Source organism: Hydra viridissima, unplaced genomic scaffold (assembly GCF_058129835.1).
Source record: "Hydra viridissima isolate aposymbiotic clone 2 unplaced genomic scaffold, HvirCarnegie_v1 scaffold_8, whole genome shotgun sequence".
Classification (NCBI taxonomy): domain Eukaryota; kingdom Metazoa; phylum Cnidaria; class Hydrozoa; order Anthoathecata; family Hydridae; genus Hydra; species Hydra viridissima.
This window is the reverse complement of record NW_028324307.1, coordinates 7,836,025-7,861,816: the sequence shown is the minus strand read 5'-3', so window position 1 is coordinate 7,861,816 and position 25,792 is coordinate 7,836,025. Positions and strand designations below refer to the sequence as shown.

At 29.7% G+C, this 25,792-nt stretch overlaps 2 protein-coding genes and 1 pseudogene across 8 annotated transcripts in view; 1 reads left to right on the top strand and 2 right to left on the bottom strand.

Annotated features, from left to right (window-relative positions):
* The window catches only part of LOC145186633 (uncharacterized), a 48,716-nt gene extending 41,972 nt beyond the window's left edge, over positions 1–6,744 (bottom strand). For all 5 annotated transcript variants that reach the window (XM_090095765.1, XM_090095766.1, XM_090095767.1 and 2 more), the window contains exons 1-6: positions 6,651–6,744; positions 6,393–6,435; positions 5,546–5,864; positions 5,094–5,281; positions 2,810–2,938; positions 141–263 (exon numbers count right to left, since the gene is read on the bottom strand). In XM_090095765.1, coding sequence (XP_089951891.1) covers positions 141–263; positions 2,810–2,938; positions 5,094–5,281; positions 5,546–5,864; positions 6,393–6,435; positions 6,651–6,677 — 829 coding nt within the window. In that variant the 5' untranslated portion in view covers positions 6,678–6,744. The remainder of the gene's footprint in view (positions 1–140; positions 264–2,809; positions 2,939–5,093; positions 5,282–5,545; positions 5,865–6,392; positions 6,436–6,650) is intronic.
* A 3,485-nt stretch (positions 6,745–10,229) lies between these two features.
* LOC145186753 (carbonic anhydrase 13-like) lies at positions 10,230–12,445 on the top strand. 3 transcript variants are annotated; one of them, XM_090095798.1, is made up of 4 exons: positions 10,230–10,339; positions 10,489–11,089; positions 11,982–12,050; positions 12,304–12,445. In XM_090095798.1, exons 2-3 carry the CDS (start codon positions 10,501–10,503, stop codon positions 12,026–12,028), a joined length of 636 nt encoding a protein of 211 aa, XP_089951924.1. In that variant the 5' UTR covers positions 10,230–10,339; positions 10,489–10,500; the 3' UTR covers positions 12,029–12,050; positions 12,304–12,445. The 3 variants fall into 3 exon arrangements, with proteins under 3 accessions (XP_089951924.1, XP_089951923.1, XP_079919117.2); XM_090095797.1 differs by lacking the exon at positions 12,304–12,445 and having other exon boundaries at positions 11,982–12,224; XM_080062991.2 differs by lacking the exons at positions 11,982–12,050; positions 12,304–12,445 and having other exon boundaries at positions 10,489–11,523.
* Positions 12,446–15,127: 2,682 nt separating this feature from the next.
* LOC149884838 (uncharacterized) lies at positions 15,128–17,654 on the bottom strand (annotated as a pseudogene).
* Between the last annotated feature and the right edge of the window lie 8,138 nt (positions 17,655–25,792).

Below are 25,792 nucleotides of genomic sequence, written 5' to 3'. Positions count from 1 at the left end.
TGTATTACATTAATTCTTTCATGAATCTTTAGAAATACTATAGGACTTATATACACTTTAATACACTTTTGAAATTCTATTGGGTTTTTATGTTAAGATTCATAGTTTGAATAATCAAACAATTTAAAAGAAATACAAACCTTCACAAAGAAGACTTGTATAGTTGTAAAAAAGTCCAAATGGGCATAAACATTCAAATGTTCCATTCAAATTTTTGCAAGTTACATTTTCACCTTTACATTGATTCATGCACTCATTTACATCTATAAAACAAACATTCTCATCAAGGTATCAAACTTCATCATCAATATACCTAAGAGATAGCAAGTGTTAAATTTATATTTAAATCAATGTAAATCTTTGCATAGGAGATTAGTTAAAAATTCAATTTTTTAAAAATATTTTTAGAAATTTTTTTTTTAGCTCAACAAAGATGTTGCAGAATAAACACATCTTAAAAAACTTTGTAAACAGCTCTTAACAATAAAAATAAATTAAATTAAGTAGAATCTCAACTCTTAAACTCTTAAATGTTTAATAAGATTAACAATAAAAATAAATTAAATTGGCACAGTAGAATCTCAACTCTTAAACTCTTAAACTCTTAAACGTTTAATAAGATTAAGTATTCATATTAAGGGAATTCCAAACTTCAAGTTTTAACAGACTTTCTCTGTTTTGCTATTTTGTTATGGAAAAGTATTTTACAGCCCATAAAATTTCTTATGTTACTAATAAATTATATACATGCTTTTCAGAATATTTGTGTTTAAAATGCAAAACTTTTGTTTTGAATCAAAGATGGATTTAATCCAACTTCTAACACTACACTGTGATGGAAAAATCATAGACAATTCTACTGCTCCTTAAAGAGACTAGCTAACTAAAAAGAAGTTAACTGAAATCCTACACAGGGAAAGCATCTTAAAACGCTTTTCATTTCAAAAACTTAGAAAAAAGGTAACAAAATGTTTCAACACAATTTATTTTGTTAAGTAAAATAACCAAAAACTGACATTAAAATGTGATGCTTTTTTGTTTTAAAAGTACTTAAGAAAAGAGAGACAAGTTTTACAACATCCATTTTAAGGCTTTTATTATAATTGCTTTTCTATTGTGAGTTTTAAACACTAATCAACTTATGCTATATAAAAGAGACAGAAAGACAGATATTTTACTTTGGGAACAAAATGAGAGATTTAGCAAAGCTGCTGAGTTGAAGGGAATTAGGTTGAAGATACCAGCACTTTATATTCTAAAAAATATTTTTTAATGAAACTTTAGTTTTGAATTTTGTTAAATTATAATCATTAAATAAATGATAAGCATCTCAAGCTAAAAATGTAATGTATCCAAACAGTTTTAGAAACTATTTCAAATATATTTTCATTTAAACCAATATGAAAAATTAGCATCAAGATAATAACTTTACTGGGAGCTTAAACTTTACTTGAAATATATTGAATGTTAAATATATATAAATCATATAAATAAAATTTTCTGGTAAAATCTGGCAATTTATAATGTATTATTTTCTCTTAAATAGTTATTTTGGAGGTTGTTTTTTGTTAGATTTTTATATAAACCTTATATACCTACCAGAAGCTAGAAACCGCAGGTGGAGGAAAGAATTTATGGTTGAAGCTGATGTTCAGATTAAAATCTTAATCTGAGAGGAAAACAAGTTAATATGGAGTAAGCTAATCTATATTAGGTTTAAAATTTGTGCAAGCAAGGCAATCAGTAAATAATGAGTTTCAAATAAAAGCATATTCTACAAATTCAACAAAGGTTTCAATAAAGGAGAAGAATCCTGAAGTCACATCAATTGGATGTATTTCTGTTCATAATCATCATAATGTAGATTTGTGCAACAATAATGTCAATTCTTTGTTTCAAAAGATTAGGTTTTTACTGCATCAAATATGGAATGTATATGAAACAGAAGTGACAAAAGTTCATATTCCAGAACATCTAAAACAAAATATTTATAGAACAAAACAATCACATTATCTAAGGACTTTATTTATACTTGCTCAAAATTCATAAAGGATTATGAAGAAGTGTAAATTCAAAATAAAAAATTTATAGAGTGGGTATTTTTTATGGAAGAGAAGATTTAGAATTACAATGCTATGTTTGCTGCAAATTTGAAAAAGAAGAGCTTTCTGGTCAATGCATGCCTGCTAACATTTTGAGTTAACTTTTGTATGCAGGTCCCGATTTGACGTTGATAAGTGGCAAGATGAAAGTTTTTACTTGAGTCATTTTATGTTTAAAATGTTATCAACAAATTTTCTGTGAGAAAATTTTATTCATGCTAGGTGACTGATCAACAAGACGCTCCTATTGATCAACTCCTAGCTTCCATGCAGATTACCCTGTCTTCAGCATACACTTTGAAAGAACTTCCAGAAAGCTCTACTTATATTTCTGGCAAAGATCCACAAATGAACAAGCGTCCAATGATCTTTATGTTCTATTATTCTTGGATTCCCAAATCCAACATACACATATATTAGTTACTCTAGAGATTGTTCAACCTTTATTTAAAGCTAGAATTCAGAAAGCAGTAATATACCAAATTTACCAAACAATCACCAAAGAAAAAATTTTTTTTTAGTTTTAGCACAAACAAAAGAAAAATAGAAAACTTTAAATTATTTTTATTATTTATGTGCCTAGCAGAACAGAATAGTAAGATAGAAGACTTTTTTCAATTCACATTCCCTTTCAAAAATGTCCACTAATACCATCATCACTAAATGTATAAAAGAAAAAACATGTAAAAAAAACATTCAATATTTACCTTCACAACGAAAGCTGTCATTCATACTCAAATATCCATTTTTGCATGCACAAATGTAGTAAGGTGCTCCTTCATTTATACACATCTCAATCTCACTAGCATTGCAACTTAGACCAGCAGAACACTCCACTAAAAATAAAATCAAATTACTTTTGGAGTAATTCACCTGAGCAAAAACATTAAAAGTTAAATGCTGAATGTATGTTGAGTTAAATCACAGTTTGTAATTATTGTAAGAATAAGGTTAATACCTAACAGTTTGTAATGATACAAATACATAATGATATAAATAATGATATAAATATGGTTAAAAATAAATACTGATATAAATATGGTTAAAAATAAATACTGATATAAATATGGTTAAAATAATTTTAGTAAAAACTTAAATTTTAGTAAAAAACAAACAAACATAAATTTAAAAATCTATAAAAATATTGTAAAAAATGGAGGATGTAACAACAGATATTACTTTTTTAAAGCTATTTGTGATTTCTTTTTTGCATCTTAATCCATTAAAGTTGTAAAAAAATTAAAAAATCCAATCATAAAACTTATGTTGGTTTTGCAATGATTGACATTTGAATTTTTTTTGTTATCATAGAAAAAATTAAATTCACTAGGATCAGTTTTCAGATCAGTTTTCCTGGCTGATTACATTTCTGTAAGTTTAACTATAACCTATTTGGATTCCAGAAATATTGCTTAATAGATTTTTCTTGATATATGGCATATTCAGCCATTTAGAACATAAATCATCTCTCATACTTTGTTTTTGAACAACTAAAGCAGCCTAAATAGTATCTATACAATAAAAATTGATTTCAATTGATTTCAATGACTTTTAGAGATAATATACAGAAAACTATAGTGGTAATGGTGACACCATGCACACCACTGGTTTTTAACTTTAAAAATCTTATGAGCCAGAGTAAATTTGTAAAAGTCCAAAATTTTTCTTTTCTTATACTAAATAAATAATCAAGGAGAAAAAAAATTTTTTTTTTTTGTATCAAATTTTTATTTAGCCATAAGTAGCTTTTAAAAAAATCTCTTATCAAATCATGAGTAACTTTCAGATTTAGAGGATATTTTTAGAAAGTGTTTTAAAGTATTAAATGTTTAGTAATAACAATTCTTTATATACATATATGTTTAACAGTGATAGCTCTTTGTTAAAAAGTGATCATTCAATTCAATATAGTATAAATATTATCAATTAAAGATCCCATAAAGAAGATTTCTGTTTCTAAATTTGGTCTCGAATACCACAACTGTCCTATAGACAGCAAAAGCAGTAGTGCTTTGTAGATCTACCTGGTGTAACCAATGACCTTAAGATTTACACAGATCATACTTAATTGTACATATTAATCCAGTTCTATTTAAACTTAACTGTGTGTTCAAATCCATTTTGTGAAAAAACAGAGATTGATTTATATTGTATCTACTGGAAAAATCAAAGACATTAATGCTTTTTTAATATTCAACCAATCATAAAAATTATTTGAGCACAAAGTGAAAATAAGGTGAGGAGCCCTATTCTGATTCCCAGATTGACATCCAAAATACAAGTTGTATTATACAACAGATATAATTTACATAGATCACTTTTAATGTTCTTTTACTAAAGTGAAATTGTAAATAAACCGCAAGTATAGTGGAATATATTAGAATAAATTTTACATAACTCAGCATGATACAGTTCAGTATATAAATTCCTAACAGTAAATAGGAGCAATATGTTAATGTCTGTAACAGAAAAAATGAATACCAGTACATAAAAAAACAAACAAAGTAAAATCTCAGAGACTATATGGAGAAAAACTAAATATATATTTGAGATTAAATGATGATCAACCAGATCTGAACCAAGGTTGTAGATTTTAAATTGACAAACTTTATGAGCTCTAAGTTTAGCCTTTTCAAAAAAACTATTAAAGAATTTATTATTCATTGAAAGAATATACTCTTTACTTTATTTACATGTTTTTTTCTTTAAATGATCAAATGACTACTGGTCAAGTTGTTTACAAAATTTAAACATAAAAAATATATATCGGTAGATTGTTTTTTTTAAATCCATCATTTTAAATAGATTATATAAGCATTATAGTATAATATATATTCTAAAGCATAACAGATGACAAATGTACATGTGTAGAGATAGAGTGTAGTATGAAATGACACTGACTTGAAAAAGATGGTGAATATGAACTCCCATAACTATGATCCTTTGGTCCTTTTGATATTTAATAAACATATTATTTCAAAATAATAAAACCTTGGCCTATTTTCAGCTCACTAAACCAACTTTTTGTTATGGGCAATATAGAATTTGCTTCAGATCCCAGTAACTGTGCACCAATTGATAAATGATCTCCATCAGTGTTTCCAGTCATGAGAGCTTCAACATAGTACTTCAAACTTGATTTTAAAAATATACTTGTTGGATCTTGATCACCTGCATATCTTTTTAGAAAACAGAAAAAAGTTAATATCAAAATAGAACAAACAAAAGAACTTTTTTATTCACTTTTACATGGTTAATAGTGTTTTAGTTAGATATGGGCAAACATTAAAGATGGTTTTCAAATCTTCTTAAAAACCCATTCAATTTTTTTTACTAACACACCATATCTTTGTTTATTGCATGTTTAGTTAATAAATAAATTTAAATCAATAAATCAAATTTAAATAATAAATTAAATTGAATTATTTAAATAAAAATCTTACTGAGTCCATGTAGAAGGAAGACTCCAATTTGTCTGGCAAATGACTTTCCTTTTGTTGACAGGATCCTGATCAAGACTTATATAAAACTCACATTCACTTTTGCAAGTGCTAAAAAATCCATAGCTTCCTGTTTGTGGCACTTGAACCCATCCGCGTATTCTTTGTCCATAACTATTACAAGCATTTCTTGGAGTATCAAATTCTTCAATAAGTTCATATAAGTCGGGACTTCTTGGATACTTGGAGCTATTTTTTAGACTACGTATTTCAAATCCATTAGAAATATTCCAATAAACTTCTCTAATTAGTGCATTTTTATCTGAAGTGTAAAAAAAGTATATTTATTATTGAGGTATGCGAAGTTGGTAAAGAATTATTTTTATAAAATGTGGGGGCAAACCACTGAACTATTATTACACGTGTTCTGTGTTGATCAACAATCGTTATTAACAACAAACGAATAGAAATCAGACGGAAACAAAAGCATCAAAAAATCAAAGGTGAGGGGGGTCGTTTTATGAAAAGCAATAAATCTTTATCTTTCATAATTATCAGTCGGTAAAGTCACGTTTCATAAATGAATTTCATATTTCTAACTAAAATCAACGTATTGGAGATTTATATGAATTATTAAACCAATAGTTAGCATATTATAAAATTAAGTTTAAAAAAAAGATTAAAAATCGCTGATAATTTTATCAACCTGATAAATTTTATGAAACAGCCACCTTGTTTTTTTCGGTATGTATCACTAAATACATATTTAAATGCAAACTAAATTTCTTATATTTAACTTTTTTTATTACCATTATTTTATTTTAGTTAATTTTAAAAAATGTAAACCTACAAGATGTAGTTTCAAACGAACTTGCCAAAGCTTGCAGTATCATCTATAACATTAAAAGTAGTCATAATGACAACAACAACAAAAATAGTATTGATAAAAACAATAATAACAAAAACATTATAAGTAAAAACAATACATTAAAAAAGGTAACAAAGAATGATAAAAATACTGGTTTAAAGAGAATTAAAAATAATAAAAAACTCAATAAGAAAAGAAATAAAAAATAAAAGTCAAAATAATTCAAAAAAGGTTCTTTACCAAAATATTTAGAATTAAACATGCCATTTTTACTAAACTCAGTAATTGTGAATTTTTTTAAAGTGATTGTTTAATTTCAGAATTTGTCAAGAATAGCATTTCAAACCTCAATTCATTCTTGAAAATTTGATATTAATAATAAATCAAGACAAAAAAAACCTTAATAATAATGATAAAATAATTGAAAATTGAAAGTTTCTTTTTTACAATTACGAATATGTTTAGAGTTGTTGGGCTGAAAGTAAATTTTGTTCTAGAAATATGATTTGTTAAAAACAAACCAGTCTTAAAGCAAGACTTTTTTACAATTTCAATTATTAATCTTAATAGTAAAAGAAATACTTGTAGGAAGTGATGTTTATAGTGTTGTTGGTAGTGATGTTGACAGTGATGCGTAGCATTCACTTGACCTTTATGCATTTACTTTTAAACATAATAAATTTTTTTGATAGGGATTTATTTATTGGTAGATAATGCTTGAGCTTTTAGAGATGCATAATGATTCAAAGAATACTTCATGCAGCCGTATTTGTATCGAATCTAATTTAAGTAGTAAAGAGAGGCTAAAAATGCGAAAGTGTAACTAAAATTAAATTTTGTCATCAAAATGACAAAAACATTTGTAAATTTTGCCGAATATCAAAATGTGCACTGTGACACTACATTTATATATACAGAAGCCTCTAAAGATAAACAAGATAATTTTTGTGCACACTCTTATGGCGCAAATTTTCTCAATCTGTATACCAACAAGAGACGTAGATTAAAATTCCTAAAAAGCGTAGATTAAAACTCTCCTTAAGGGAAATTTGTAAAAAAACTGTGGAATTCACTTTTTTTTTTTGCTTTTTTGTTTTTTGATTCCTTTTTGAGAATTGATTTTCAATTTTGTTGTTGTTATTGTTGTTGTTGTTGTTGTTGTTGTTGTTGTTGTTGTTGTTGTTGTTGTTGTTGTTGTTGTTGACTTTTCCCAATAAATTTAAAAAGCTGAAAAAACGAGATTCAAAGTAATGTGCTAAACCTCAGGTAAATCTTGATAAAACACATCACAAGTAGTTGTTTTTTTTCTTAAAAATAAAATTTTGGGTTTTTTTTCATTTGCTTCACACCCTCGTGTTCACCTTTTTAAAGCTGAGAACAAAAATGCGAACATGAGGGTGTGGAGCGAAGCGGTTTATATAAACAAAAAGGAGGTAGTTAGTTTTTCTAGGCTTTTGAGTAATGACCGTCATACTCGATTTTAGGGTTGTTAAGTTTGACATGGCGAAGTTTAATAAGATGAGCTTTAGAGGTAAAGGTTACCATATTATACATCTCCAGGTTAATTTCGAGCAATTTAATGCTCACCTAAGCTCGTACGTAGATTCTGTGCAATTTGGAATTGTTTCAATACTTTGCAAAAACATTTTAAATACGAAACAAGAGTTCTTTAAAAAAAAAACTCCTCAAGATAGTGAAGGAAACTGAGGTCAAGAAATGTTTTAAAAGTTCAAATGTACAAAATAAACGAAGAGAAGCATGATCATTATCTTTTCTCCTTTAATACAATTTATGAAACATTTAATGAACGAAATGTTATAAATCAACAATCCAAATTAAATCATTATAATTATGATATCTAATTTTCTTTTTATTTCTTTCTTCTAATTTATTTTGGAACAGCTTGGTCCAATTTGCGGACCTAACGAGTTTTTTGCCTAAGTCATGTAGAACATTTTGATTACAAGTGAGGGTAAATATGAGATATAAAGTAAATCTAAACTGAAAACAATCTTGGTAGATTTTCTTTTTTAGGGCCTCTCTTCTATGTGCCGAATAAAATTAAAATTAAAATTTGAACATTACATTTTGACAGAAAAATCCAAAAAACTTTGAAATGACGTCAGTTGTTCTCAAAATAACTCGTGTATAATTTTACATTCTAATCTTTAAAGGTTTGAATTTAAGGTGTTTAAACACATTAAAGGCTCGTAAATTGGTTCGGTGAATTTGTTATTTGTTAAGTGTTTAAACACATTAAAGGCTCGTAAATTGGTTCGGTGAATTTGTTATTTGTTGTAATATTAACTTGCTCATAAATTTTCTATTTTCAAAAAATCGAACAACTCAATTAATTTAATTCGCATTCGCAAGATATTTCTACGTTGTTTATCCTTTTTTATATCTCAGGATATCCTTCTCTAACAGGCGTTTTTTGTTTTAAATATATATATTTTTAATAAAATGGGCATATCAATATATATATATATATATATATATATATATATATATATATATATATATATATATATATATATATATATATATATATATATATATATATCCATTTGCTTTTGCACTTATGCATATTCTATAAGTAATTATGTTAAACATACGTGTTAAAGAAGGCAAAAATACGCTAAATAGCCAATTCTTTTACGCACCATTAAATCAAACGTTAAACAAATATTAAGTAAATTTAGCGACATAAAATATTTAATTTTGAATGAGTTATGTAAATACAAACAAACTTTATTATGCATAACTTTTTATTCATCTGTTCAACGCGAAGTGCCTTAGTTTGAATATAAAAGAGAAAGTATCTTATCCATCTATTCTTGATGTGAATTACTTAGTAAATTATGTAATAGATGTGTCTAATGAAAAATAAGAAAGTATGATAATGGTATTGCCCACATTAGAAGATCAATAACAAAAATTATGAAATTTGTCAATTAATAAAACATAACTTGTAAACTTTAATAAAAAAAATATGTTACATCACTTAAAAGTAAATCAAGGTGTAATTGAATTAATGTTTTTTCAAAATTTGTCCCGATTTTTAATAATTTTTTGGAAAACGGAAAAAAAATTTTGTTTACAAAAACAAATTTTAAATTTATTACTAAGAAAATATTATAAACTTTTTCCCGCACTAAAAAGATATATTCTGCAGATTCTGCAGTTTTTATTGTTTTATTAATTGTCTGAAAGAAAGAGTCAAATGCACATGAAAGTTCTAGAGTTTTTGGCCTTAACACTACAAGTTAAAAAACCTCATTTTTCAGTAGAGCCATTTCAATTTTATTGTTTTGCTTTAAAATAACTTGTCGGCAAAGTAATAATCAACTTTGCTTTCATATACTCTTAAATGTAGAAATGGTGAAAAAAAAAACGAGTTTGAAAAATTGAATTAAAGTGAGGAAATGAATAAACAATTCAACCGTATATTAACTCTAGTTCGTATTCTAGTTCGGTCTTATTTACTCATTGAGATGTTAATAGTCTTACCCTAAGATTTGGTCAAAAAGTTATTGAATTGTTTATTCTTCGGTTGTATATAATTTTCGATATTGTTGAGATGTTACGTGAGATTTTTTGAGGAAATGAAGTTGAAAAAAAATCTGTTGTTTTTACATAAATAAATATAGAAAGAAAAACGTAGAATTTATTACAATAAATTCTACGTTTTTCTTTCTATATTTATTCAGCTTGTAAAAACTGTTTTTAAAAATTAATATTAGTTATTGTCTTTATCAACTCTTTCGCAGAGAGGTTTTATCAAGAAACTTCACATCCTCCTTTGACGTAATTGTCTCGATGACTCCGAATTTAAATAAAAGAGAAATATTTTTTTCTCAGACGTTCTTCCGTCTAATCATCTGCGCAAGATCAGCATAAGGTTCGAAAAGAATCGACATTTGTGTAAGGTAAGGACTTGTATAAAATACAAGATTTGTAAATTAGAAGAATACTTACATATAAAACCAAAAGTTGTAATTAAATACCAGATCCTGATACAAGAATATCATTATGTGCCTTATAGCTGGTTTATCTTTTGTATTTTGATTTCTTACAGGATAAAGTCATCATGTTAATGCGTCAAGTAAAACAAAGTTTTTGTATAATAAACAGAGAATTTAAAAGTAAGGTTATATCTGGATACTTGGTTGAAAAAAATGGCCATCTTAAATCATATTCTCATCGCTTCTTCAGCAACAGCTTTAATTTCCATCGCTTACATAATAACACCTGTTGTTTTCACCGTTTGTACAGCAATTACTGGGATTATTCAAAAGAGTATGGTCCAGATCATTGGCAGGAAATATGGCAGCTAAAAAAATATCAATCTCCAATTAATATAGTCACACAAAATGTGGAATATGATGACACTCTGAAATCTTTATTTCTGGTTAAAAAACCCATAAAAATTCATGCAAGAAATCTTGGCTTTAATATTTCATTTTTAGCTGATAATATCAGAGAACTTGTGCTATGTGGAGGTCCATTAAAATATAATTATGCATTCAGAGAGCTGCATTTTCACTGGGGGGAAGTGCATGACAATCATTGTGATAAAGGTTGTGAGCATACCATTGATGGTAAACGATATGCTGCTGAACTGCATGCTGTCCATTGGAACACAGATTTATATGAAACTGACATTGATGCTTTTAAAGGTAAAGATGGTGTTGTTGTCCTTGGAACAGTGATAGATGCAAGTGACTTATATGAACCAAACAAAGAGTTCAACATAATCACTGAAATGTTTAAAAAAGTATTGTACCCTCAAGAAAAATCCATTCTTAACATTTCACCATATTTTTTGTTTCCCCCTAATGAAAGGTACTATACATACTCTGGATCTTTGACCATTCCCCCATTATCTGAAAATGTAACTTGGATTTTATTTTCAGACCCAATATGTATTTCTCTTGATCAGCTCAAAAGTTTAAATATTACACATTCAGTTCAACAAGAAAGCCATGACAAAGCTAGACATGTTACTTCTGAACATGACTCAACAATCATTACTAACAACTGTCGGCCAATTCAGCCTTTGAATAATCGAGTTGTGAAATCATCATTTGAAAATAAATAAGTTTAATATTGATGTTGTCTTTTTTTGTTTTGTATCAAAAGAAATTTTTAAAAAAAAAATTTTATGAAACATAAATTGATATTTGTGATATTATGTTAACTTATAGCTGATGTGTGTGTGTGTGTGTGTGTGTGTGTGTGTGTGTGTGTGTGTGTGTGTGTGTGTGTGTGTGTGTGTGTGTGTGTGTGTGTGTGTGTGCAAATATTTACACAGTATCTTTCATTTTATATTGACTAAAACAACAGAGTCAGTTATCTATGAAATCTGGAGCTTTTTATTTAGTCACCTCTACAGAAAAAGTTTGTTTGAAAAAAAATTAAAATATTGTTTGTCTTGTTCTTTTGACAATTCTTTGGCTGTCTTTACTTTTATTTGATTAGTAAATTCATGGTAAAGAAATATAGTTTTACATATAAATGTTAGAATGTGTTATAAATATTCTGATGAAATATACAGTTTACTTTTTTTAGAGGAAGTTGATTTGGCATCAATACAGAAGATTACTTTTAACAAATAATAATTTCTTACAATTATAACAGGTGTTTAAATTTTATAATTTAGCTTTCTCTTATTTAAGTTCTTTATTATGGATTGAATACAATAGTCATTTTGTGTGTGTGTGTGTGTTTTTTTTCTCTGTTGAGAATTCTTTTAAAGTTGAGTTTTCTTTTGTATTATACCTTTTCTTTGTTTAATAAAAGGCAACTCCAGTTGAATTTTTTTATTTACCTTAATAAAATTATCAAAAGATTGCAGCTAACTGTCGTAATTTTTTATTCAAATTTGATGTAGGCAACATTTGACATCCATTTGTAGAGATATAATATACTTTATGGGTCATGCTTTAAAAAGTCTTGGTAACATCTCTGAACATTGGAAAGTTTCCAATGGAAACCATCCTATTTAAAAAAAGTTTATGCAAAATGTACACTAATTTATAATTTTTCTCTTTTTATATTTAACAAAATCACATTCCTTTTTTGCTCATTAATTTCGCGCTAAAAAAATCGCTTCATTCCGTTTCACTAAGTTTTTATTCACAAAGTAAAAATAAATCAGAAATGGAAAACCATGACGATAAGAAATTGGCGATAATAATAGATGAAAATTGAAAAGAGAAGACCTTCGCGCTAGAGTTATTTGTATAACAATTTAAGCAATATAAACCCTCATTTTAAAATATTGACAATAGAAAATTGTAATTGATATGGAGTAATAAGCAATGTAATATTAATAGAGGTCTTACAAAAAATATTTCTTTGGTCAACGGTTGTAGCAAAAAAAAAATAGAGAGAGAGAATAGTATTTGCGCCGGGCAAGCTTTAGCACAAATAAAGAAGACAAAATCAAATTTTGAAAGTTGCATTTGTGTTTTAAATGGAACAGATTTTTTTTAAAAATCTGAATCCATGGAACTATGCACTAAAATTGACATAAAAAAAGTACTTGTTTTTTCCTTAATATATCGAACTTTTATTTCACTTAAAACACAGCTCTTATTTGAAAGGAAGATCTACTGAAAATTTCAGTAAAATCCTGAGAAAACGTGCATCAAGTGAAAAGAAAAATACACAAATATCAAAATATTAGATATAAAACTCCGATTTGATTTAAAAGCCTCCTGCTTTATATGTTTTATCTTTTTTTCTAAGGTTCGTCACTTTTTTTTTCTTAGTCCTTAACAAAAAAGCTAAAATAAAAAACTAAATAGAAACTTGCATAGTTTAAATTGAAAAACACATTTTTTAGGCAAAAAAGTTTGTAAAAGAAAAAACTATATAGTCACTGTGTATTGAGATTTTATCAGAATGTTGTTAACAATAATTGCTTTAGATAATACCGCTTACAAAGGAGGATAAATTGAATAGCTTAAACAAATGGCTGAAAAAATTAATGCCTTCAATGTAAACCAGAGAGACCGCCAGGTTTTATGTCGTGTCACTCAACCAAAACTTTTTTCTTTAGTTTAGTATTAGTTTATATTGATCATTAAAAATGTTTTTTAAATCAAAATCGCGTGTTAACATGTTAAAAATGATAATCAAAAGCTTTGAATAAATGCTTAAAAGAGCTACTAAAAAATCGGTAAAAAAAAGTCGTCGTAATGACGACATAAATTGTGGGTAATGAAAAGCGTAAGTCTTATGCAAGAATAAAAAAAAAAACAACAGGTGTCTTCTATCAAGTGATACAAATAACTTTTACTTATACTTATTTAAGAATCAGATACTGTGAAATCAATTTTTAAAAAAAATCAAAAAAAGTTTACAATAACTTTTTCTAAAGATTGCATTTTAAATTACATTCTTCTCAAAATTATATATTTTTTATAAAACCATGTCATTTGAAACAAGACACCCGTGTTATTTTTTGGATTTAGTTAATGTTTTTAATCATTAGCTAGCGGCAGCCATTGGTTAGGGCCTGTTTATATGGAAAGCCGAGATATCGACGTCATCAATATTTTAACTTAATTTTATTTTGCGTTTATATGAATAAACGAGCTGGCCCGGATAGCGATCCGGGCTAGTTTGTTTATTCATATAAACGCAAAATAAAGTTAAGTTGCAATAAGATCTCGGCAAACGGGCTGGCCCGCTTTCCATATAAAGAGGCCCTTAGCAGATAAAAGTCACGGTCGTTTACATAAAGCGAAACAGCGCTTTGTTATAATGCGCATGCTCCAGAAACAGAAATCGAAAGCGATGTAAACATGAAAAAATTTATGATTTATCAATAGTGGCAATCCTAACGTTTTCTCAAATAATTTTACAAATAGAAATCTTCTTAAAAAAATGTAAATTGGGATAGTTCTTATAATAAGCAAAGTATACACGGTGCATAGGAACATACTCTAAGACCTTGCAACACATCCCCAGAAATTTTATTTTTGATTATCATTAGAAAATATTTCCTCATTCAAAAAATGTAAACGACAACTTTTTTTAGTGGGGGCCTGGGGAGAAAACACATATTTTAGGGCAGTGCCCAGGAATTTTGTTGTTCAAGATAGGTAACTAAGAAGCATGTGGCATACTCAAATTTTTAGTATGTTGATACTGGTAGCAAATGAGGATGACTTGCAAAAAATTAGGGTAATTGGAGCTAAACCAAACCCGACTCGATCCCTAACTGCCCCTTTCCTAGAACTACGTCTCCTTTAATCGTAAAATTTTTTTTTTTTTTTGTTCTATCATGAACTAGATCAAAATTCATCGACAGATTTCAAATTTCATCAAAAAATCTCTTTCGTTTAAGATTTATAACAATGCAAAGCTTAAAATTACCCCCTGAAATAACTTTAAATGGTCTCAACTTTTAAACGAAAAAATTTTTTTTTGATGTAATTTGAAATCTGTAGATGAACTTTGATCTAGTTTAATATAAAACAAGCAAAAAATTGAAAAGTGTTTTTAGGAACCTTACCCTGGGGAGGGCTATTAGAGGTCGAGAAGGATTTGCTGCAATTATTTATTTCAGTAAAAAAAAAAACTCTGATTTTTATGGTTACATTATGATTGATACTTTACATTTCAAAGTCATACTAAAAGTTTGTTCATAGGAGATTTAACAGTTTACTTTTTACAAACTACATTCCTGCAAATAGAAAGCTACTTTAAAAGTGCTTGTAGCTGTAAGCAACAACCGCGTTTTTCAGCGCCTCTATATAGTTTGGGCTGTGCTCTCCGACTTTTCTCATTCGTCAAAACTGATTGAAATCCTGATGAATGGATTCGAGAGCTTGTTCAGCCCAGTAACCTAAGCCTATAGAATATAAGAAGAACAAAAGAGTTGCAAGTTTATTTAAAAAATATTCGTCATAGTTTATGCAAATTTCACAATTCAACTGTTGAAATAGAGTATTTAATTACTAAGATTATAAATTATTTTTTATAAGATTTAAAAGTTAATTATCATACCAAAGACTCCACCTTTCATGTTGATAAATTCAATAACATGTTGCTCAATTATGTGTACCTTCAAAGGAATTGTAGCCCTTAGATTTCTATAGCTCGTAGAGAACTCCTCTAGATCTTTAACATACATGGAGCTTAATGGTTTTCCAAAACAACCATTTTTTCAAAATCTCTAAGTACCTTAATATATTTGGCAGCGGAAACTCCAAGACTAAACTCTTGAAAAAATAGTTCAAAGCTGTCTATGTTTTTAAGCAATTTATGACAAGCATTGCCTTTCAAACGATGCTGCCCTTGGTAGGACACTCTGCAGATATTTATTTTAGACAGATATTGGTTAACAAACTGTAACCCACACTTCTTGTTTTCAATTAAATTTTTTTCAATCTCTTTTAAAATTTTGTCTACAACACCTAGCAGTATATGTAGTCCAGGAATATTTACAAGTTCTAGTATTTTTTTGTTTTTGTTGCCTGTTAATAAAGGGGGGGGGGGGGGGTTTTAACAACATTAGTGTACTTTTTTGCTTTTTTTAAATTTGCACCATCAGCCATCCATTGGTCGTACAATTTACACAAAGACTCTAGAGTATAATGATCAGCTTTTTGAAAGTCAGGAGATGACGTCATGCAATACGGACAAGGGTGTTTTGATGTTGCAGTTTCTTTTCCAACCATTTGAAGCAAAAACTTTAGATCTTCAGATACTGTGCAATCTAAGGATGAAATGTTTAGCTTATCCAATATTAACCGCAAATTATGGTATTTTTCGTTCAATGAAGGCAAAATAGCCTATATAATAGTTTTGTGGACGCTTGAATCTTTAAAATCTTTGCACGCATATCCGTCACACTTGCTCAGTTTCTCTGGAATTTTATCATTTTTTTAGCTCTGGTTTTAGGGTTATTGACAGTGTAACTTTTAGGAATCCCTGCCCTCCATCTACACCTAATTTGATATCAACATCATTTGTTTCTTGACTTCTGTGATGAAGTACCATTGCTACGAGTTCTTCAATGTCATTGCAATACACAATAGGAGTATCTTTTTCTACCAACTATACATTCATAAAAAATCAAAATGAATGATACAAATTGCAATCTAGCTATAAAAATTTTTTTTTGGAAATAGTTTACTTACCTCTTCGCTTTCCTTTAATTCTAATAGCAATGGGAGTTTATCACAATTGAATAATTTTCCAATTATTTCGTTGTTCACAATCAGTTTAATATTGAAACCAGATTCCACACTTTTTCGTCCTGCCTCACTTTTCAGAAATCGTGCAACTTCAATCATGTTGCGATTACTTAGAAATCATAATAAAGTTATTACAAAAATTGGCTTTAAACCCATAACAAATTTATTTTTAAAAGTATTTTTAAGCAACAAAAACTTACCTGGAATGTAGTTTTAATTGAAGTTTGTTCAATTTATCTAAAGAAAAGAAAGGTTTCTTAACCTCAGTCTTTCCGAAAGAGACAGTGAGTTGCTTCGGACCAAAGGTTTTCAAAGCTAAGGTGTTCTCTGAGACATTTGTGCTGAAATCTTTGATAGAGCTGGACAGAACTTTTCCTTGCGTTGTTGGGGATGTTGATTTTACAATGGCAGTCAAATTCTTTTTGTCTTTCTAATTTCGTACAGGGATGTGGAATTCCTTGTCCCACTTGGGCATAGCAATGTTGACAAACTAGTCTTTCTGCAGGTTTATTTGAAACATCTTCAGCGCCTTGATAAACAAGTTTTCCCGAAACACATTCAACCATAGGGGTCAATATTTTTTTTCATTTTTGATTTGCGCCTATTTTCACAAATAAAACATTCACATTTTTTCCCTCTAATAGCTCTGGTATTCAGGTCTAAATTTTATAGCACATGTATAGCAACTATAATAACTAAAATAGCGAAACTAAATTTTAAATGAAGTGAATTAAATATCAATATAGTTATAATTACCTTCATAACACGGCCGCATAATGAAGTAAGGATCAGTCCCAGCAAGCCTTTTTCTACATTTTGAGCAAAGCATGGTAGGAAGGTCAGGATTATCCGCTGAATAATCTTTCCAGAATATAGTTTTGATAAGGTTTGAGTAGTCATTTTTCTTTTTATTTAGATTTAAATAAGTTGTTTCAGGATTATTTATTGGTCTTAAATCCGTGCCTTTCCTGAAGCAGCAAATGCAAAATTTTTTTACAAAATCACTATGTTCTTTTGCATGTTAAGGCATTTTAAATGAATGCTTCAAATAAAAACTTCTGATATGGATTGATAATATTAGCATGATATATCGGTCATATCAATCAAATGTCAATATAATGACTATAAACACATGTCAATATAATGGCTAAAAACATGCTTTCAGTTCGTATATTAACGCGTGCAAAGAGTTATTATGCAACTGTTAACAATTAGCAACTGCTAGCTTTTACTAATTGTTAATAATTAAAGGTTGCTTTGCTTTGTTTTTATTTCAATAAAAAATGTAAATAGAAAGTAATAAAAATTATTTATCCGTCTGTAAATTTCAATGTTAAACAAAAAATTTTAATATTTTTAAAAAAAAAATTGATAAATCTATCACAAACATTTCTGAAAATCTAAATATGGGACATGGGCTCGATTTTGTGGTGTTCGAGAAGATTCCCCAAATCCCCCCAGGGTAAGGTTCCTAAAAACACTTTTCAATTTTTTGCTTGTTTTATATTAAACTAGATCAAAGTTCATCTACAGATTTCAAATTACATCAAAAAAAAATTTTTTCGTTTAAAAGTTGAGACCATTTAAAGTTATTTCAGGGGGTAATTTTAAGCTTTGCATTGTTATAAATCTTAAACGAAAGAGATTTTTTGATGAAATTTGAAATCTGTCGATGAATTTTGATCTAGTTCATGATAGAACAAAAAAAAAAAAAAATTTTACGATTAAAGGAGACGTAGTTCTAGGAAAGGGGCAGTTAGGGATCGAGTCGGGTTTGGTTTAGCTCCAATTACCCTAATTTTTTGCAAGTCATCCTCATTTGCTACCAGTATCAACATACTAAAAATTTGAGTATGCCACATGCTTCTTAGTTACCTATCTTGAACAACAAAATTCCTGGGCACTGCCCTAAAATATGTGTTTTCTCCCCAGGCCCCCACTAAAAAAAGTTGTCGTTTACATTTTTTGAATGAGGAAATATTTTCTAATGATAATCAAAAATAAAATTTCTGGGGATGTGTTGCAAGGTCTTAGAGTATGTTCCTATGCACCGTGTATACATATGCCTTAAAAAAAACCTTGAAATTTAATTGCGCGCGAATGTTAAGAACTGAAAAAGCAGCTGTCGATAAAGGAAAAACTGAGAATTTTAAAGTCAAAATAAAATAAAATCTGATCGTAGAATTTCCAGATTTCTTTTTTAATACTGAAGTTTAGTCTATATACAACATAACAAAGCAAGTTTTACTAAGCATTCAATACTACTAGAAAAGGGGAGTTCTGGGACAAAATCATTTTTCATCATCGTTATGAAATTTTTTGATAATTGATGGGTGAAAATTTTCTAGGACAAAATCATTATTTTTAATCATCGTTGTGAAACTTTTGATAATCGCTTGGGTTGAAAATTTTTCTGGGATAAAAAATCCGACGACGACGAGAAAACATTTTATTTTTTCATGACGTGATATAACGCGTAATGAAAAAAAAAATTTAATTTTTGTAAAGGTGTTTAAATTTTGCCCGAAAAATTTCTTTTTTTCTTTGTTCTTGTTCTTGTTCTTGTTCGAGAATTGATTTGTACATTTTAATTTCGCGCCATCCTACTCCTTTGCTCCTTAAATATTCAATTTGGTCAAGTGTTTTTATACTTCTAATTTTTCCGTCCTCATTTCGCAAGATTCTAGTTTTTTCGTTCATTTTATTATGCCAAGAAAATTATTTAACTCAAAAAATTTTTTTTACAAAATTAAATTTAAAATGGGACGCTTGAGTATGGAGAGTTTGGTACGAGAAGCAATTAAGATAGGATAGGTACATATCTTCCTTCGCTTTTTTCGTAAAATCCATCTATGAGTGAGCTTCCTTCGACTGAGCCTCCTTTGGGCCAAGGTGTTATAAACAAACCTTTTCCAGTGCGAGAGTCGATTTTCATTCCATTTCCATTTTTTATGGCGTAAACGATACCCCTTCCTGCAATTTTATCGATCACAGTGGATCCAAGAGAAGAGGCAACCCCGCCCAATAAGCCATTGGCAACCACTGGAGCGGCTCTAGCTGCAAGCATTCCCAATAAAGGTAAAAGAGTTCCAATAAATCCTCCTTTTTTATTTTTTTTGAGGTTAGCAACACCATTTCCTGTAATTTTGTTGATCAAAGTGGGTGCAAGCGCTCCTACTAATAAAGGTAAAAGGGCACCAAGAAATCCTCCTTTTACTTTTGCGTTGTGTTCCACTTGAGTTTTGCTCATTTTTATGGTGACTCCAACTCCTCGATTGAGAGCGTCCACAATTTTTCGATGTTGGCTTTCTGTCAAAAGTAAAACGTCGTTTCCGTGTAAATTATCTTTTGAAATTCGGATGCGAACGGGTTTGCCTTCCATAATTGATTTTTTATTTTTTCGATCTGCCCCTGAGACACATTTAATTTGACACTGACATATTTGCTCATTTTTTAAAATGCCGGAAAAAATATTTATTTCACTTCTCGAATGTGATAACGGATCGTGATGTCCTCGCCGCGAAAGTCGATTAAATTTCCGTTTTGATCGACGATACGAGTGATCATCGTTGAAATTTCTGGGACTTTGACAGGGAGGTAAACCAAATGAGTGGGTCTTTCGTTGATTTTAAAACCAGGACCAACGTCTGAATAAAAGGAGTAAATGCAATTTAATTGCGAGCCGTTGATGTATGCTGAGCCGATGATGTTGTTGACGATTCTGATCGTGTTGACGCTCGTAATTCTGACAATGTCGTCGGACTCGTATTCGGAGTTGGAGTCTAATTGTCTTTTTGTGAATCCCAAAAGGGAGGCGATGGTGTTTTCCACGTTCAAGTCCATCAAATAATTTAAGCCAAGTTTGATGGTTGATTTTAAAGTGTTTGAATTGGATCTGATTTTGATGTTTTCGGGAGAGTAGCTGATTTTATTTGCGGCAACGTAGCTAGCGCTTTGAGACGCGTAATTTTTGATTGTGTTTGAGACGGTTTTTTGCAAATAATTGTTGATGTCGATAATGTCGTAGCTTCCGTCTGGAATGACGACGTTTTCCCAATTGCCTCCGTTGTTCATGCTGTACCGGAAAGAATTGTTTTTGCTGGTGATGTTTGGAAAGCTATTGTACGTCTCTAAGCCGAGAAAAGCCATCTCATAAGTTTTCCCTTTTTCAAAAACGATTTTGTGCAAAAATTCTGTTATTATTATGTTGGAATTTCCATCCACGTCTATGATTATTAAAAAAAGTTTTTTTTAAAATGATTTTTTAAAATCATTTTAAAAAAAACTTTTTTTAATTGTCTCTTCTGGAAAATAAAAATTGTCAAGTCCGCTTCGATATTTTCCATTGTATTTTTCTGAAGACAAATCAATAACAGCAAATCCGTGAGGTTTAGACCAGCAACGGTCGCAAAAATTTTTGAACTCTTCTATTGTCATGTCTCTAGAAGCGAAGGTACGATAAATGTATTCAACATTAATTTGCATCTTGATAAAACAAACAAATAAAATTTGAATTTGTTCTAATTGCATGTCTATCAAGATCAAAATAGTTTTGAGCAAGATAAAAGCAATCTGAATTAGAATGCCTCCCTCTAGTGTAATATGTTTCACATTTATTTTGTTTTTCTCCTTTTAAATCATCAAAGATCATCAAATTATTTTTTGTTTTATCAAGATCTTCAGGGTAAGGCAGATCGTCAGCCGTTTCAAAAAAACGACACTCTATATTCTCGTTGTCAGAATATTTTTTTTTTGAAAGGAGGTTAATAGCATTTTCGTCTAGTACATTGAAAAATTTGTCAATAATCCTTTTTGGCAATTTTTTTTCGAACGAACTTTTCATTATTTTGTACTCGGGTTGGTAAAGAGATTTTCCAAAAACTTGCAAATTGTTGTAATCTAGCCATCCAGGCCGGATCAGTAAATTGAGCAGGAGCGTCGTTTTTCCACAACCAGACATTCCAACAATTAGTCCTCGAATGCTTATTGGTAAAAGAAAGTTCCTTTCGTTTTCTTCATTTTTAGGTGAATATCCTTTTATTTCCTTTTTTTTTTTATTTAAAAAAAAGTATTTATTTAAAATTAAAAAAAATGTACTGCGTCAAATGTAAAAGGAAAAAAGAAACAACAAATTTGAGAAACGAAGTCTCAAAAAATAACAGAAAAATGATAAAAGGGACTTGTGATGCTTGCGGAACGACCAAATGCACGTTTGTTTCTTCGGCAACAAAAGGGGGAGACTTGGTGGAATCGATCAACAATTTTTCAAAAAAAATAAAGCTTCCGTGGGCAAAATTTCCTGGAGAAATGCATATTCCAGGAATGAATTTTGCAGGACCTGGCACAAACCTGGACAAAAGACTCACATCCACCGACATGTACCAAGAGTGGAGCAAACCGGTGGACCGAGTGGACAATGCAGCGTACCACCACGATTCGGCTTATAAATATTTAAACGACGTTCAAAGCAGAAATTTGGCTGATCAAATGATGCTTGAAGAAATGAACTCCATTCCAAACCCCACTCAAAAAGAAAAAAACGAAAGAAAACTTATCGCGCCCATCATCAAAGCCAAAGCCAAATTCGGACTGGGTGTCTCTGCACAAAAAGAAAAATTTTTCAAGTTTAAAATGGACGGATCAGCTTGCAGAGGAGCTTCACAAACCGGTGATTCATCATTTTAAAAAAAGAAAAGTGTTTGTGAACGAAATTGATGAAATATGGGCTGCCGATTTGGTTGACATGCAATCGTTTTCAAAATTCAACAAGGGCGTAAAATATTTGCTCATGGTGATCGACGTGTTTTCAAAGTATGGATGGATTGTTCCGTTAAAAAGCAAAAAGGGTCTTGAAGTGGCTGAAGCGTTGAAAAAAATCTTTGAAAAAGCAAAATGTGTATAAATGTGGGTGGACAAAGGAAAAGAATTTTACAACAAGCACGTGAAAGAGTTGGGAGTTCAATTATATTCCACTGAAAACGAGGAAAAAAGCTGTGTCGTCGAGCGATGGAACAGAACGATGAAAGAGAAAATGTTTAAATATTTTTCAGCCAACAGCACCAATAAATACATTGACGTTTTGGATGAAATGGTAAAAAATTACAACAGCACAAAACACTCTTCAATAAAAATGACTCCAATTGAAGCCAGCGAGGAAAAGAATAAAAACAAGGTCTGGATGAACCTGAATGGAAAGATGCAAAAAGAAAGACCAGAGCCGAAATTTTCAATGGGAGACAAAGTGAGGATAACAAAAAAGAAGTACAATTTTGAAAAAGGGTACACGCCGAGATGGACCGAGGAGGTTTTTACCGTGTCAAAAATTCAGCGAACGTTTGAAAAAATGATATAAAAAAATTTTCTTTTCTTTTTAAAAAAGATGAATTTTGTTACGATTGAAAATTTTGACGAGAGCAAATTATCGGTTGGAGAAATTTATTCCGCAACCAAACCAATTCAGTACCAAAAGATTCCGCTTTTTTATGAGTACCCCTCTGGAAAAGGTCCTTTTATTTTAAGAACCCCCGTTTTGTTTTCTCTGGGTGTGTTTGAGAACTGCAGTTTTGGAACGAACGAGCTGGAGGGATATTCCATGTCCTTTCTCGGTTTCAATGAAAAAAATGGAATGAGTGAAAAAGAAAAAAAGTTTATCGAGGTGACTGAAAAAATATCAAAATTTCTTCGCGAAAAAGTCAAGGAAATGATTCCAATTTTGAAAAAAGGATGAAGAACGAAAAAAATAACGACAGAGGATCTGTCCATTTTTAAAAACAAATCTGCGACGACGTCGCCACATGCATCGCCCATTTTTTTGTCTCTATCGAAACAACAGAAACAGATACATCAATTTTCCGAATGAAAAAGATGTCTTGCTCTCTGGATACTCATTTGAAAAGAAACTTTTTTTAAAAAAAACTAAACAAGTTTTGATTCGAATAAATTCATTTTACAAACAAGTTATTTTTATTCTTTTTCAATATTATTCAATATTATTATTATTATTATAATTGTTATTATTATTATTATTATTATTATTATTATTATTATTATTATTATTATTATTATTATTATTATTATTATTATTATTATTATTATTATTATTATTATTATTATTATTATTATTATTATTATTATTATTATTATTATTATTATTATTATTATTATTATTATTATTATTATTATTATTATTATTATTATTATTATTATTATTATTATTATTATTATTATTATTATTATTATTATTATTATTATTATTATTACAATATTCAGACAAATTGATATATTCCATGGATATTCCATGTCCTTTCTAGGTTTCAAAGAAAAAAACGGAATGAACGAAAAAGGAAAAAAGTTTATCGAGGCAACTGAAAAAATATCAAAATTTCTTCGCGAAAAAGTCAAGGAAATGATTCCCACTTTGAAAAAAGGAGGAAGAACGAAAAAAATAACAACGGATGATTTGACCATTTTTAAAAACAAATCCGATAATCCAAACGCAGCGCCCATTTTTTTTCGGAAAATTGTTTACAAAGAAAAATGAAAAAAACATTAAAGTTTCTTCTTTGTTTTTCAAAAAGAAAACGAAAGAGCTTGTTAAAGTGAATCCTTTGGAATATGTTCGACAAAAGTGCTACGCCGTCGCCTCTTTGAAAAATGAAGGTGTTTTTGTCGGAGCGCAGATCGAGTCCATTCAGGTTAGAATTCCCGAAGTGGTCATTGCAAAAAATGCATCTTCAGTTCAAAGCATCATGGGTGACGATTTGGATTTGGGAGAAATGGAATCTGACGAAGAAATGTGTAAATACTAAGAAAAATTTAAAAAAAATAAAACGAGTTAAAAAAATTTGGAATTAATTTTGTAGGACCTGGCACAAACCTAGAAAAAAGGCTTGCATCCACCGACATGTACCAGGAGTGGAGGGAACCGTTTGACCGTGTTGATGAAGCAATACACCTTCACGATTTGGCTTATAATGAATTTAAAAACATTGATGAAGGATGGACGCCGTTGCACGTGGCATATTCCCACGGAAACATTAGACTTGTCGAATCGCTGTTGCAAAACGGAGCCGATGTTAACGCGCAAAATAAAAATAAACGGACGCCGTTGCACGTGGCTTCAAGAAAAAATCATCTCAAAGTGGTTCAATTGTTATTGCAAAAAGGAGCCGACGTCAACGCGCAAGATGAAAAAAAACAGACACCGTTGCATTTAGCATCTCTACACGTTCATATCACAACGACCAATTTTTATCGACAAAACATAGCCAAAGGAAACGCGCACTTATGTGAAGACAGATTTGCAGAAACTGTCGATGTTGTCGAATTGTTGTTGCAAAACGGAGCCAACCCCAATACTAAAGATATTAACGATTTGACGCCGTTGAACTTAGCATCACAAAAAGGGTTTTTTAAAATTGTCAAATTATTGTTACAAAAAGGAGCCGAGGTAAACGCGAAATGTGGCGAAGAAATAACGCCGATGTACTCACCATGTGAATACGGTAATGTCAAATTGGTTCAATTGCTGTTGCAAAACGGAGTCGAAGTAAACGCGAAATGTGACGAAGAAATGTGAAAACACGAAAAAAATTGAAAATAAAATGATTTAAAACATTTTCTTTTCATATTAAAAATGCATGCCCCTCACAAGTTTTTTAAAAATGTTGCCTCAGCAGAGAATCACATCGATTCGAATTTGAAAATTTGAAATGAAATAGAATGGAAATTTTGAAATTGTATTTGAGACATATGGATGAGAGAATCAAAGAGTTGGAGAGAATCAAAGAGTTGGAGAGAATCAAAGAGTTGGAGAGAATCAAAGAGTTGGAGAGAATCAAAGAGTTGGAGAGAATCAAAGAGTTGGAAAGATTCAAAGATTTAGAAAATTTGGTGGAAAGAATCAAAGGGTTGAAAAAAAAAAAATTCGGAAAATATTATTGTGGTAAAAAAAAATTTGGATCATCCAACTTGTTTCAACATAAACGGACAGCATGAGATTTTTGCTCAGAAAGACATTAAATTTGCTGCTCTTTCTCACAGGACAATATCGTTGTCCTTTGGATTGAATTTGGAAAAAGGAATTGCTGTCGTAACTTTGATGAACAAAATAAGCGATCAATTGAACTTTACAAAAATGATGCTATTTTTTCAGAGTCTTTAGACGAC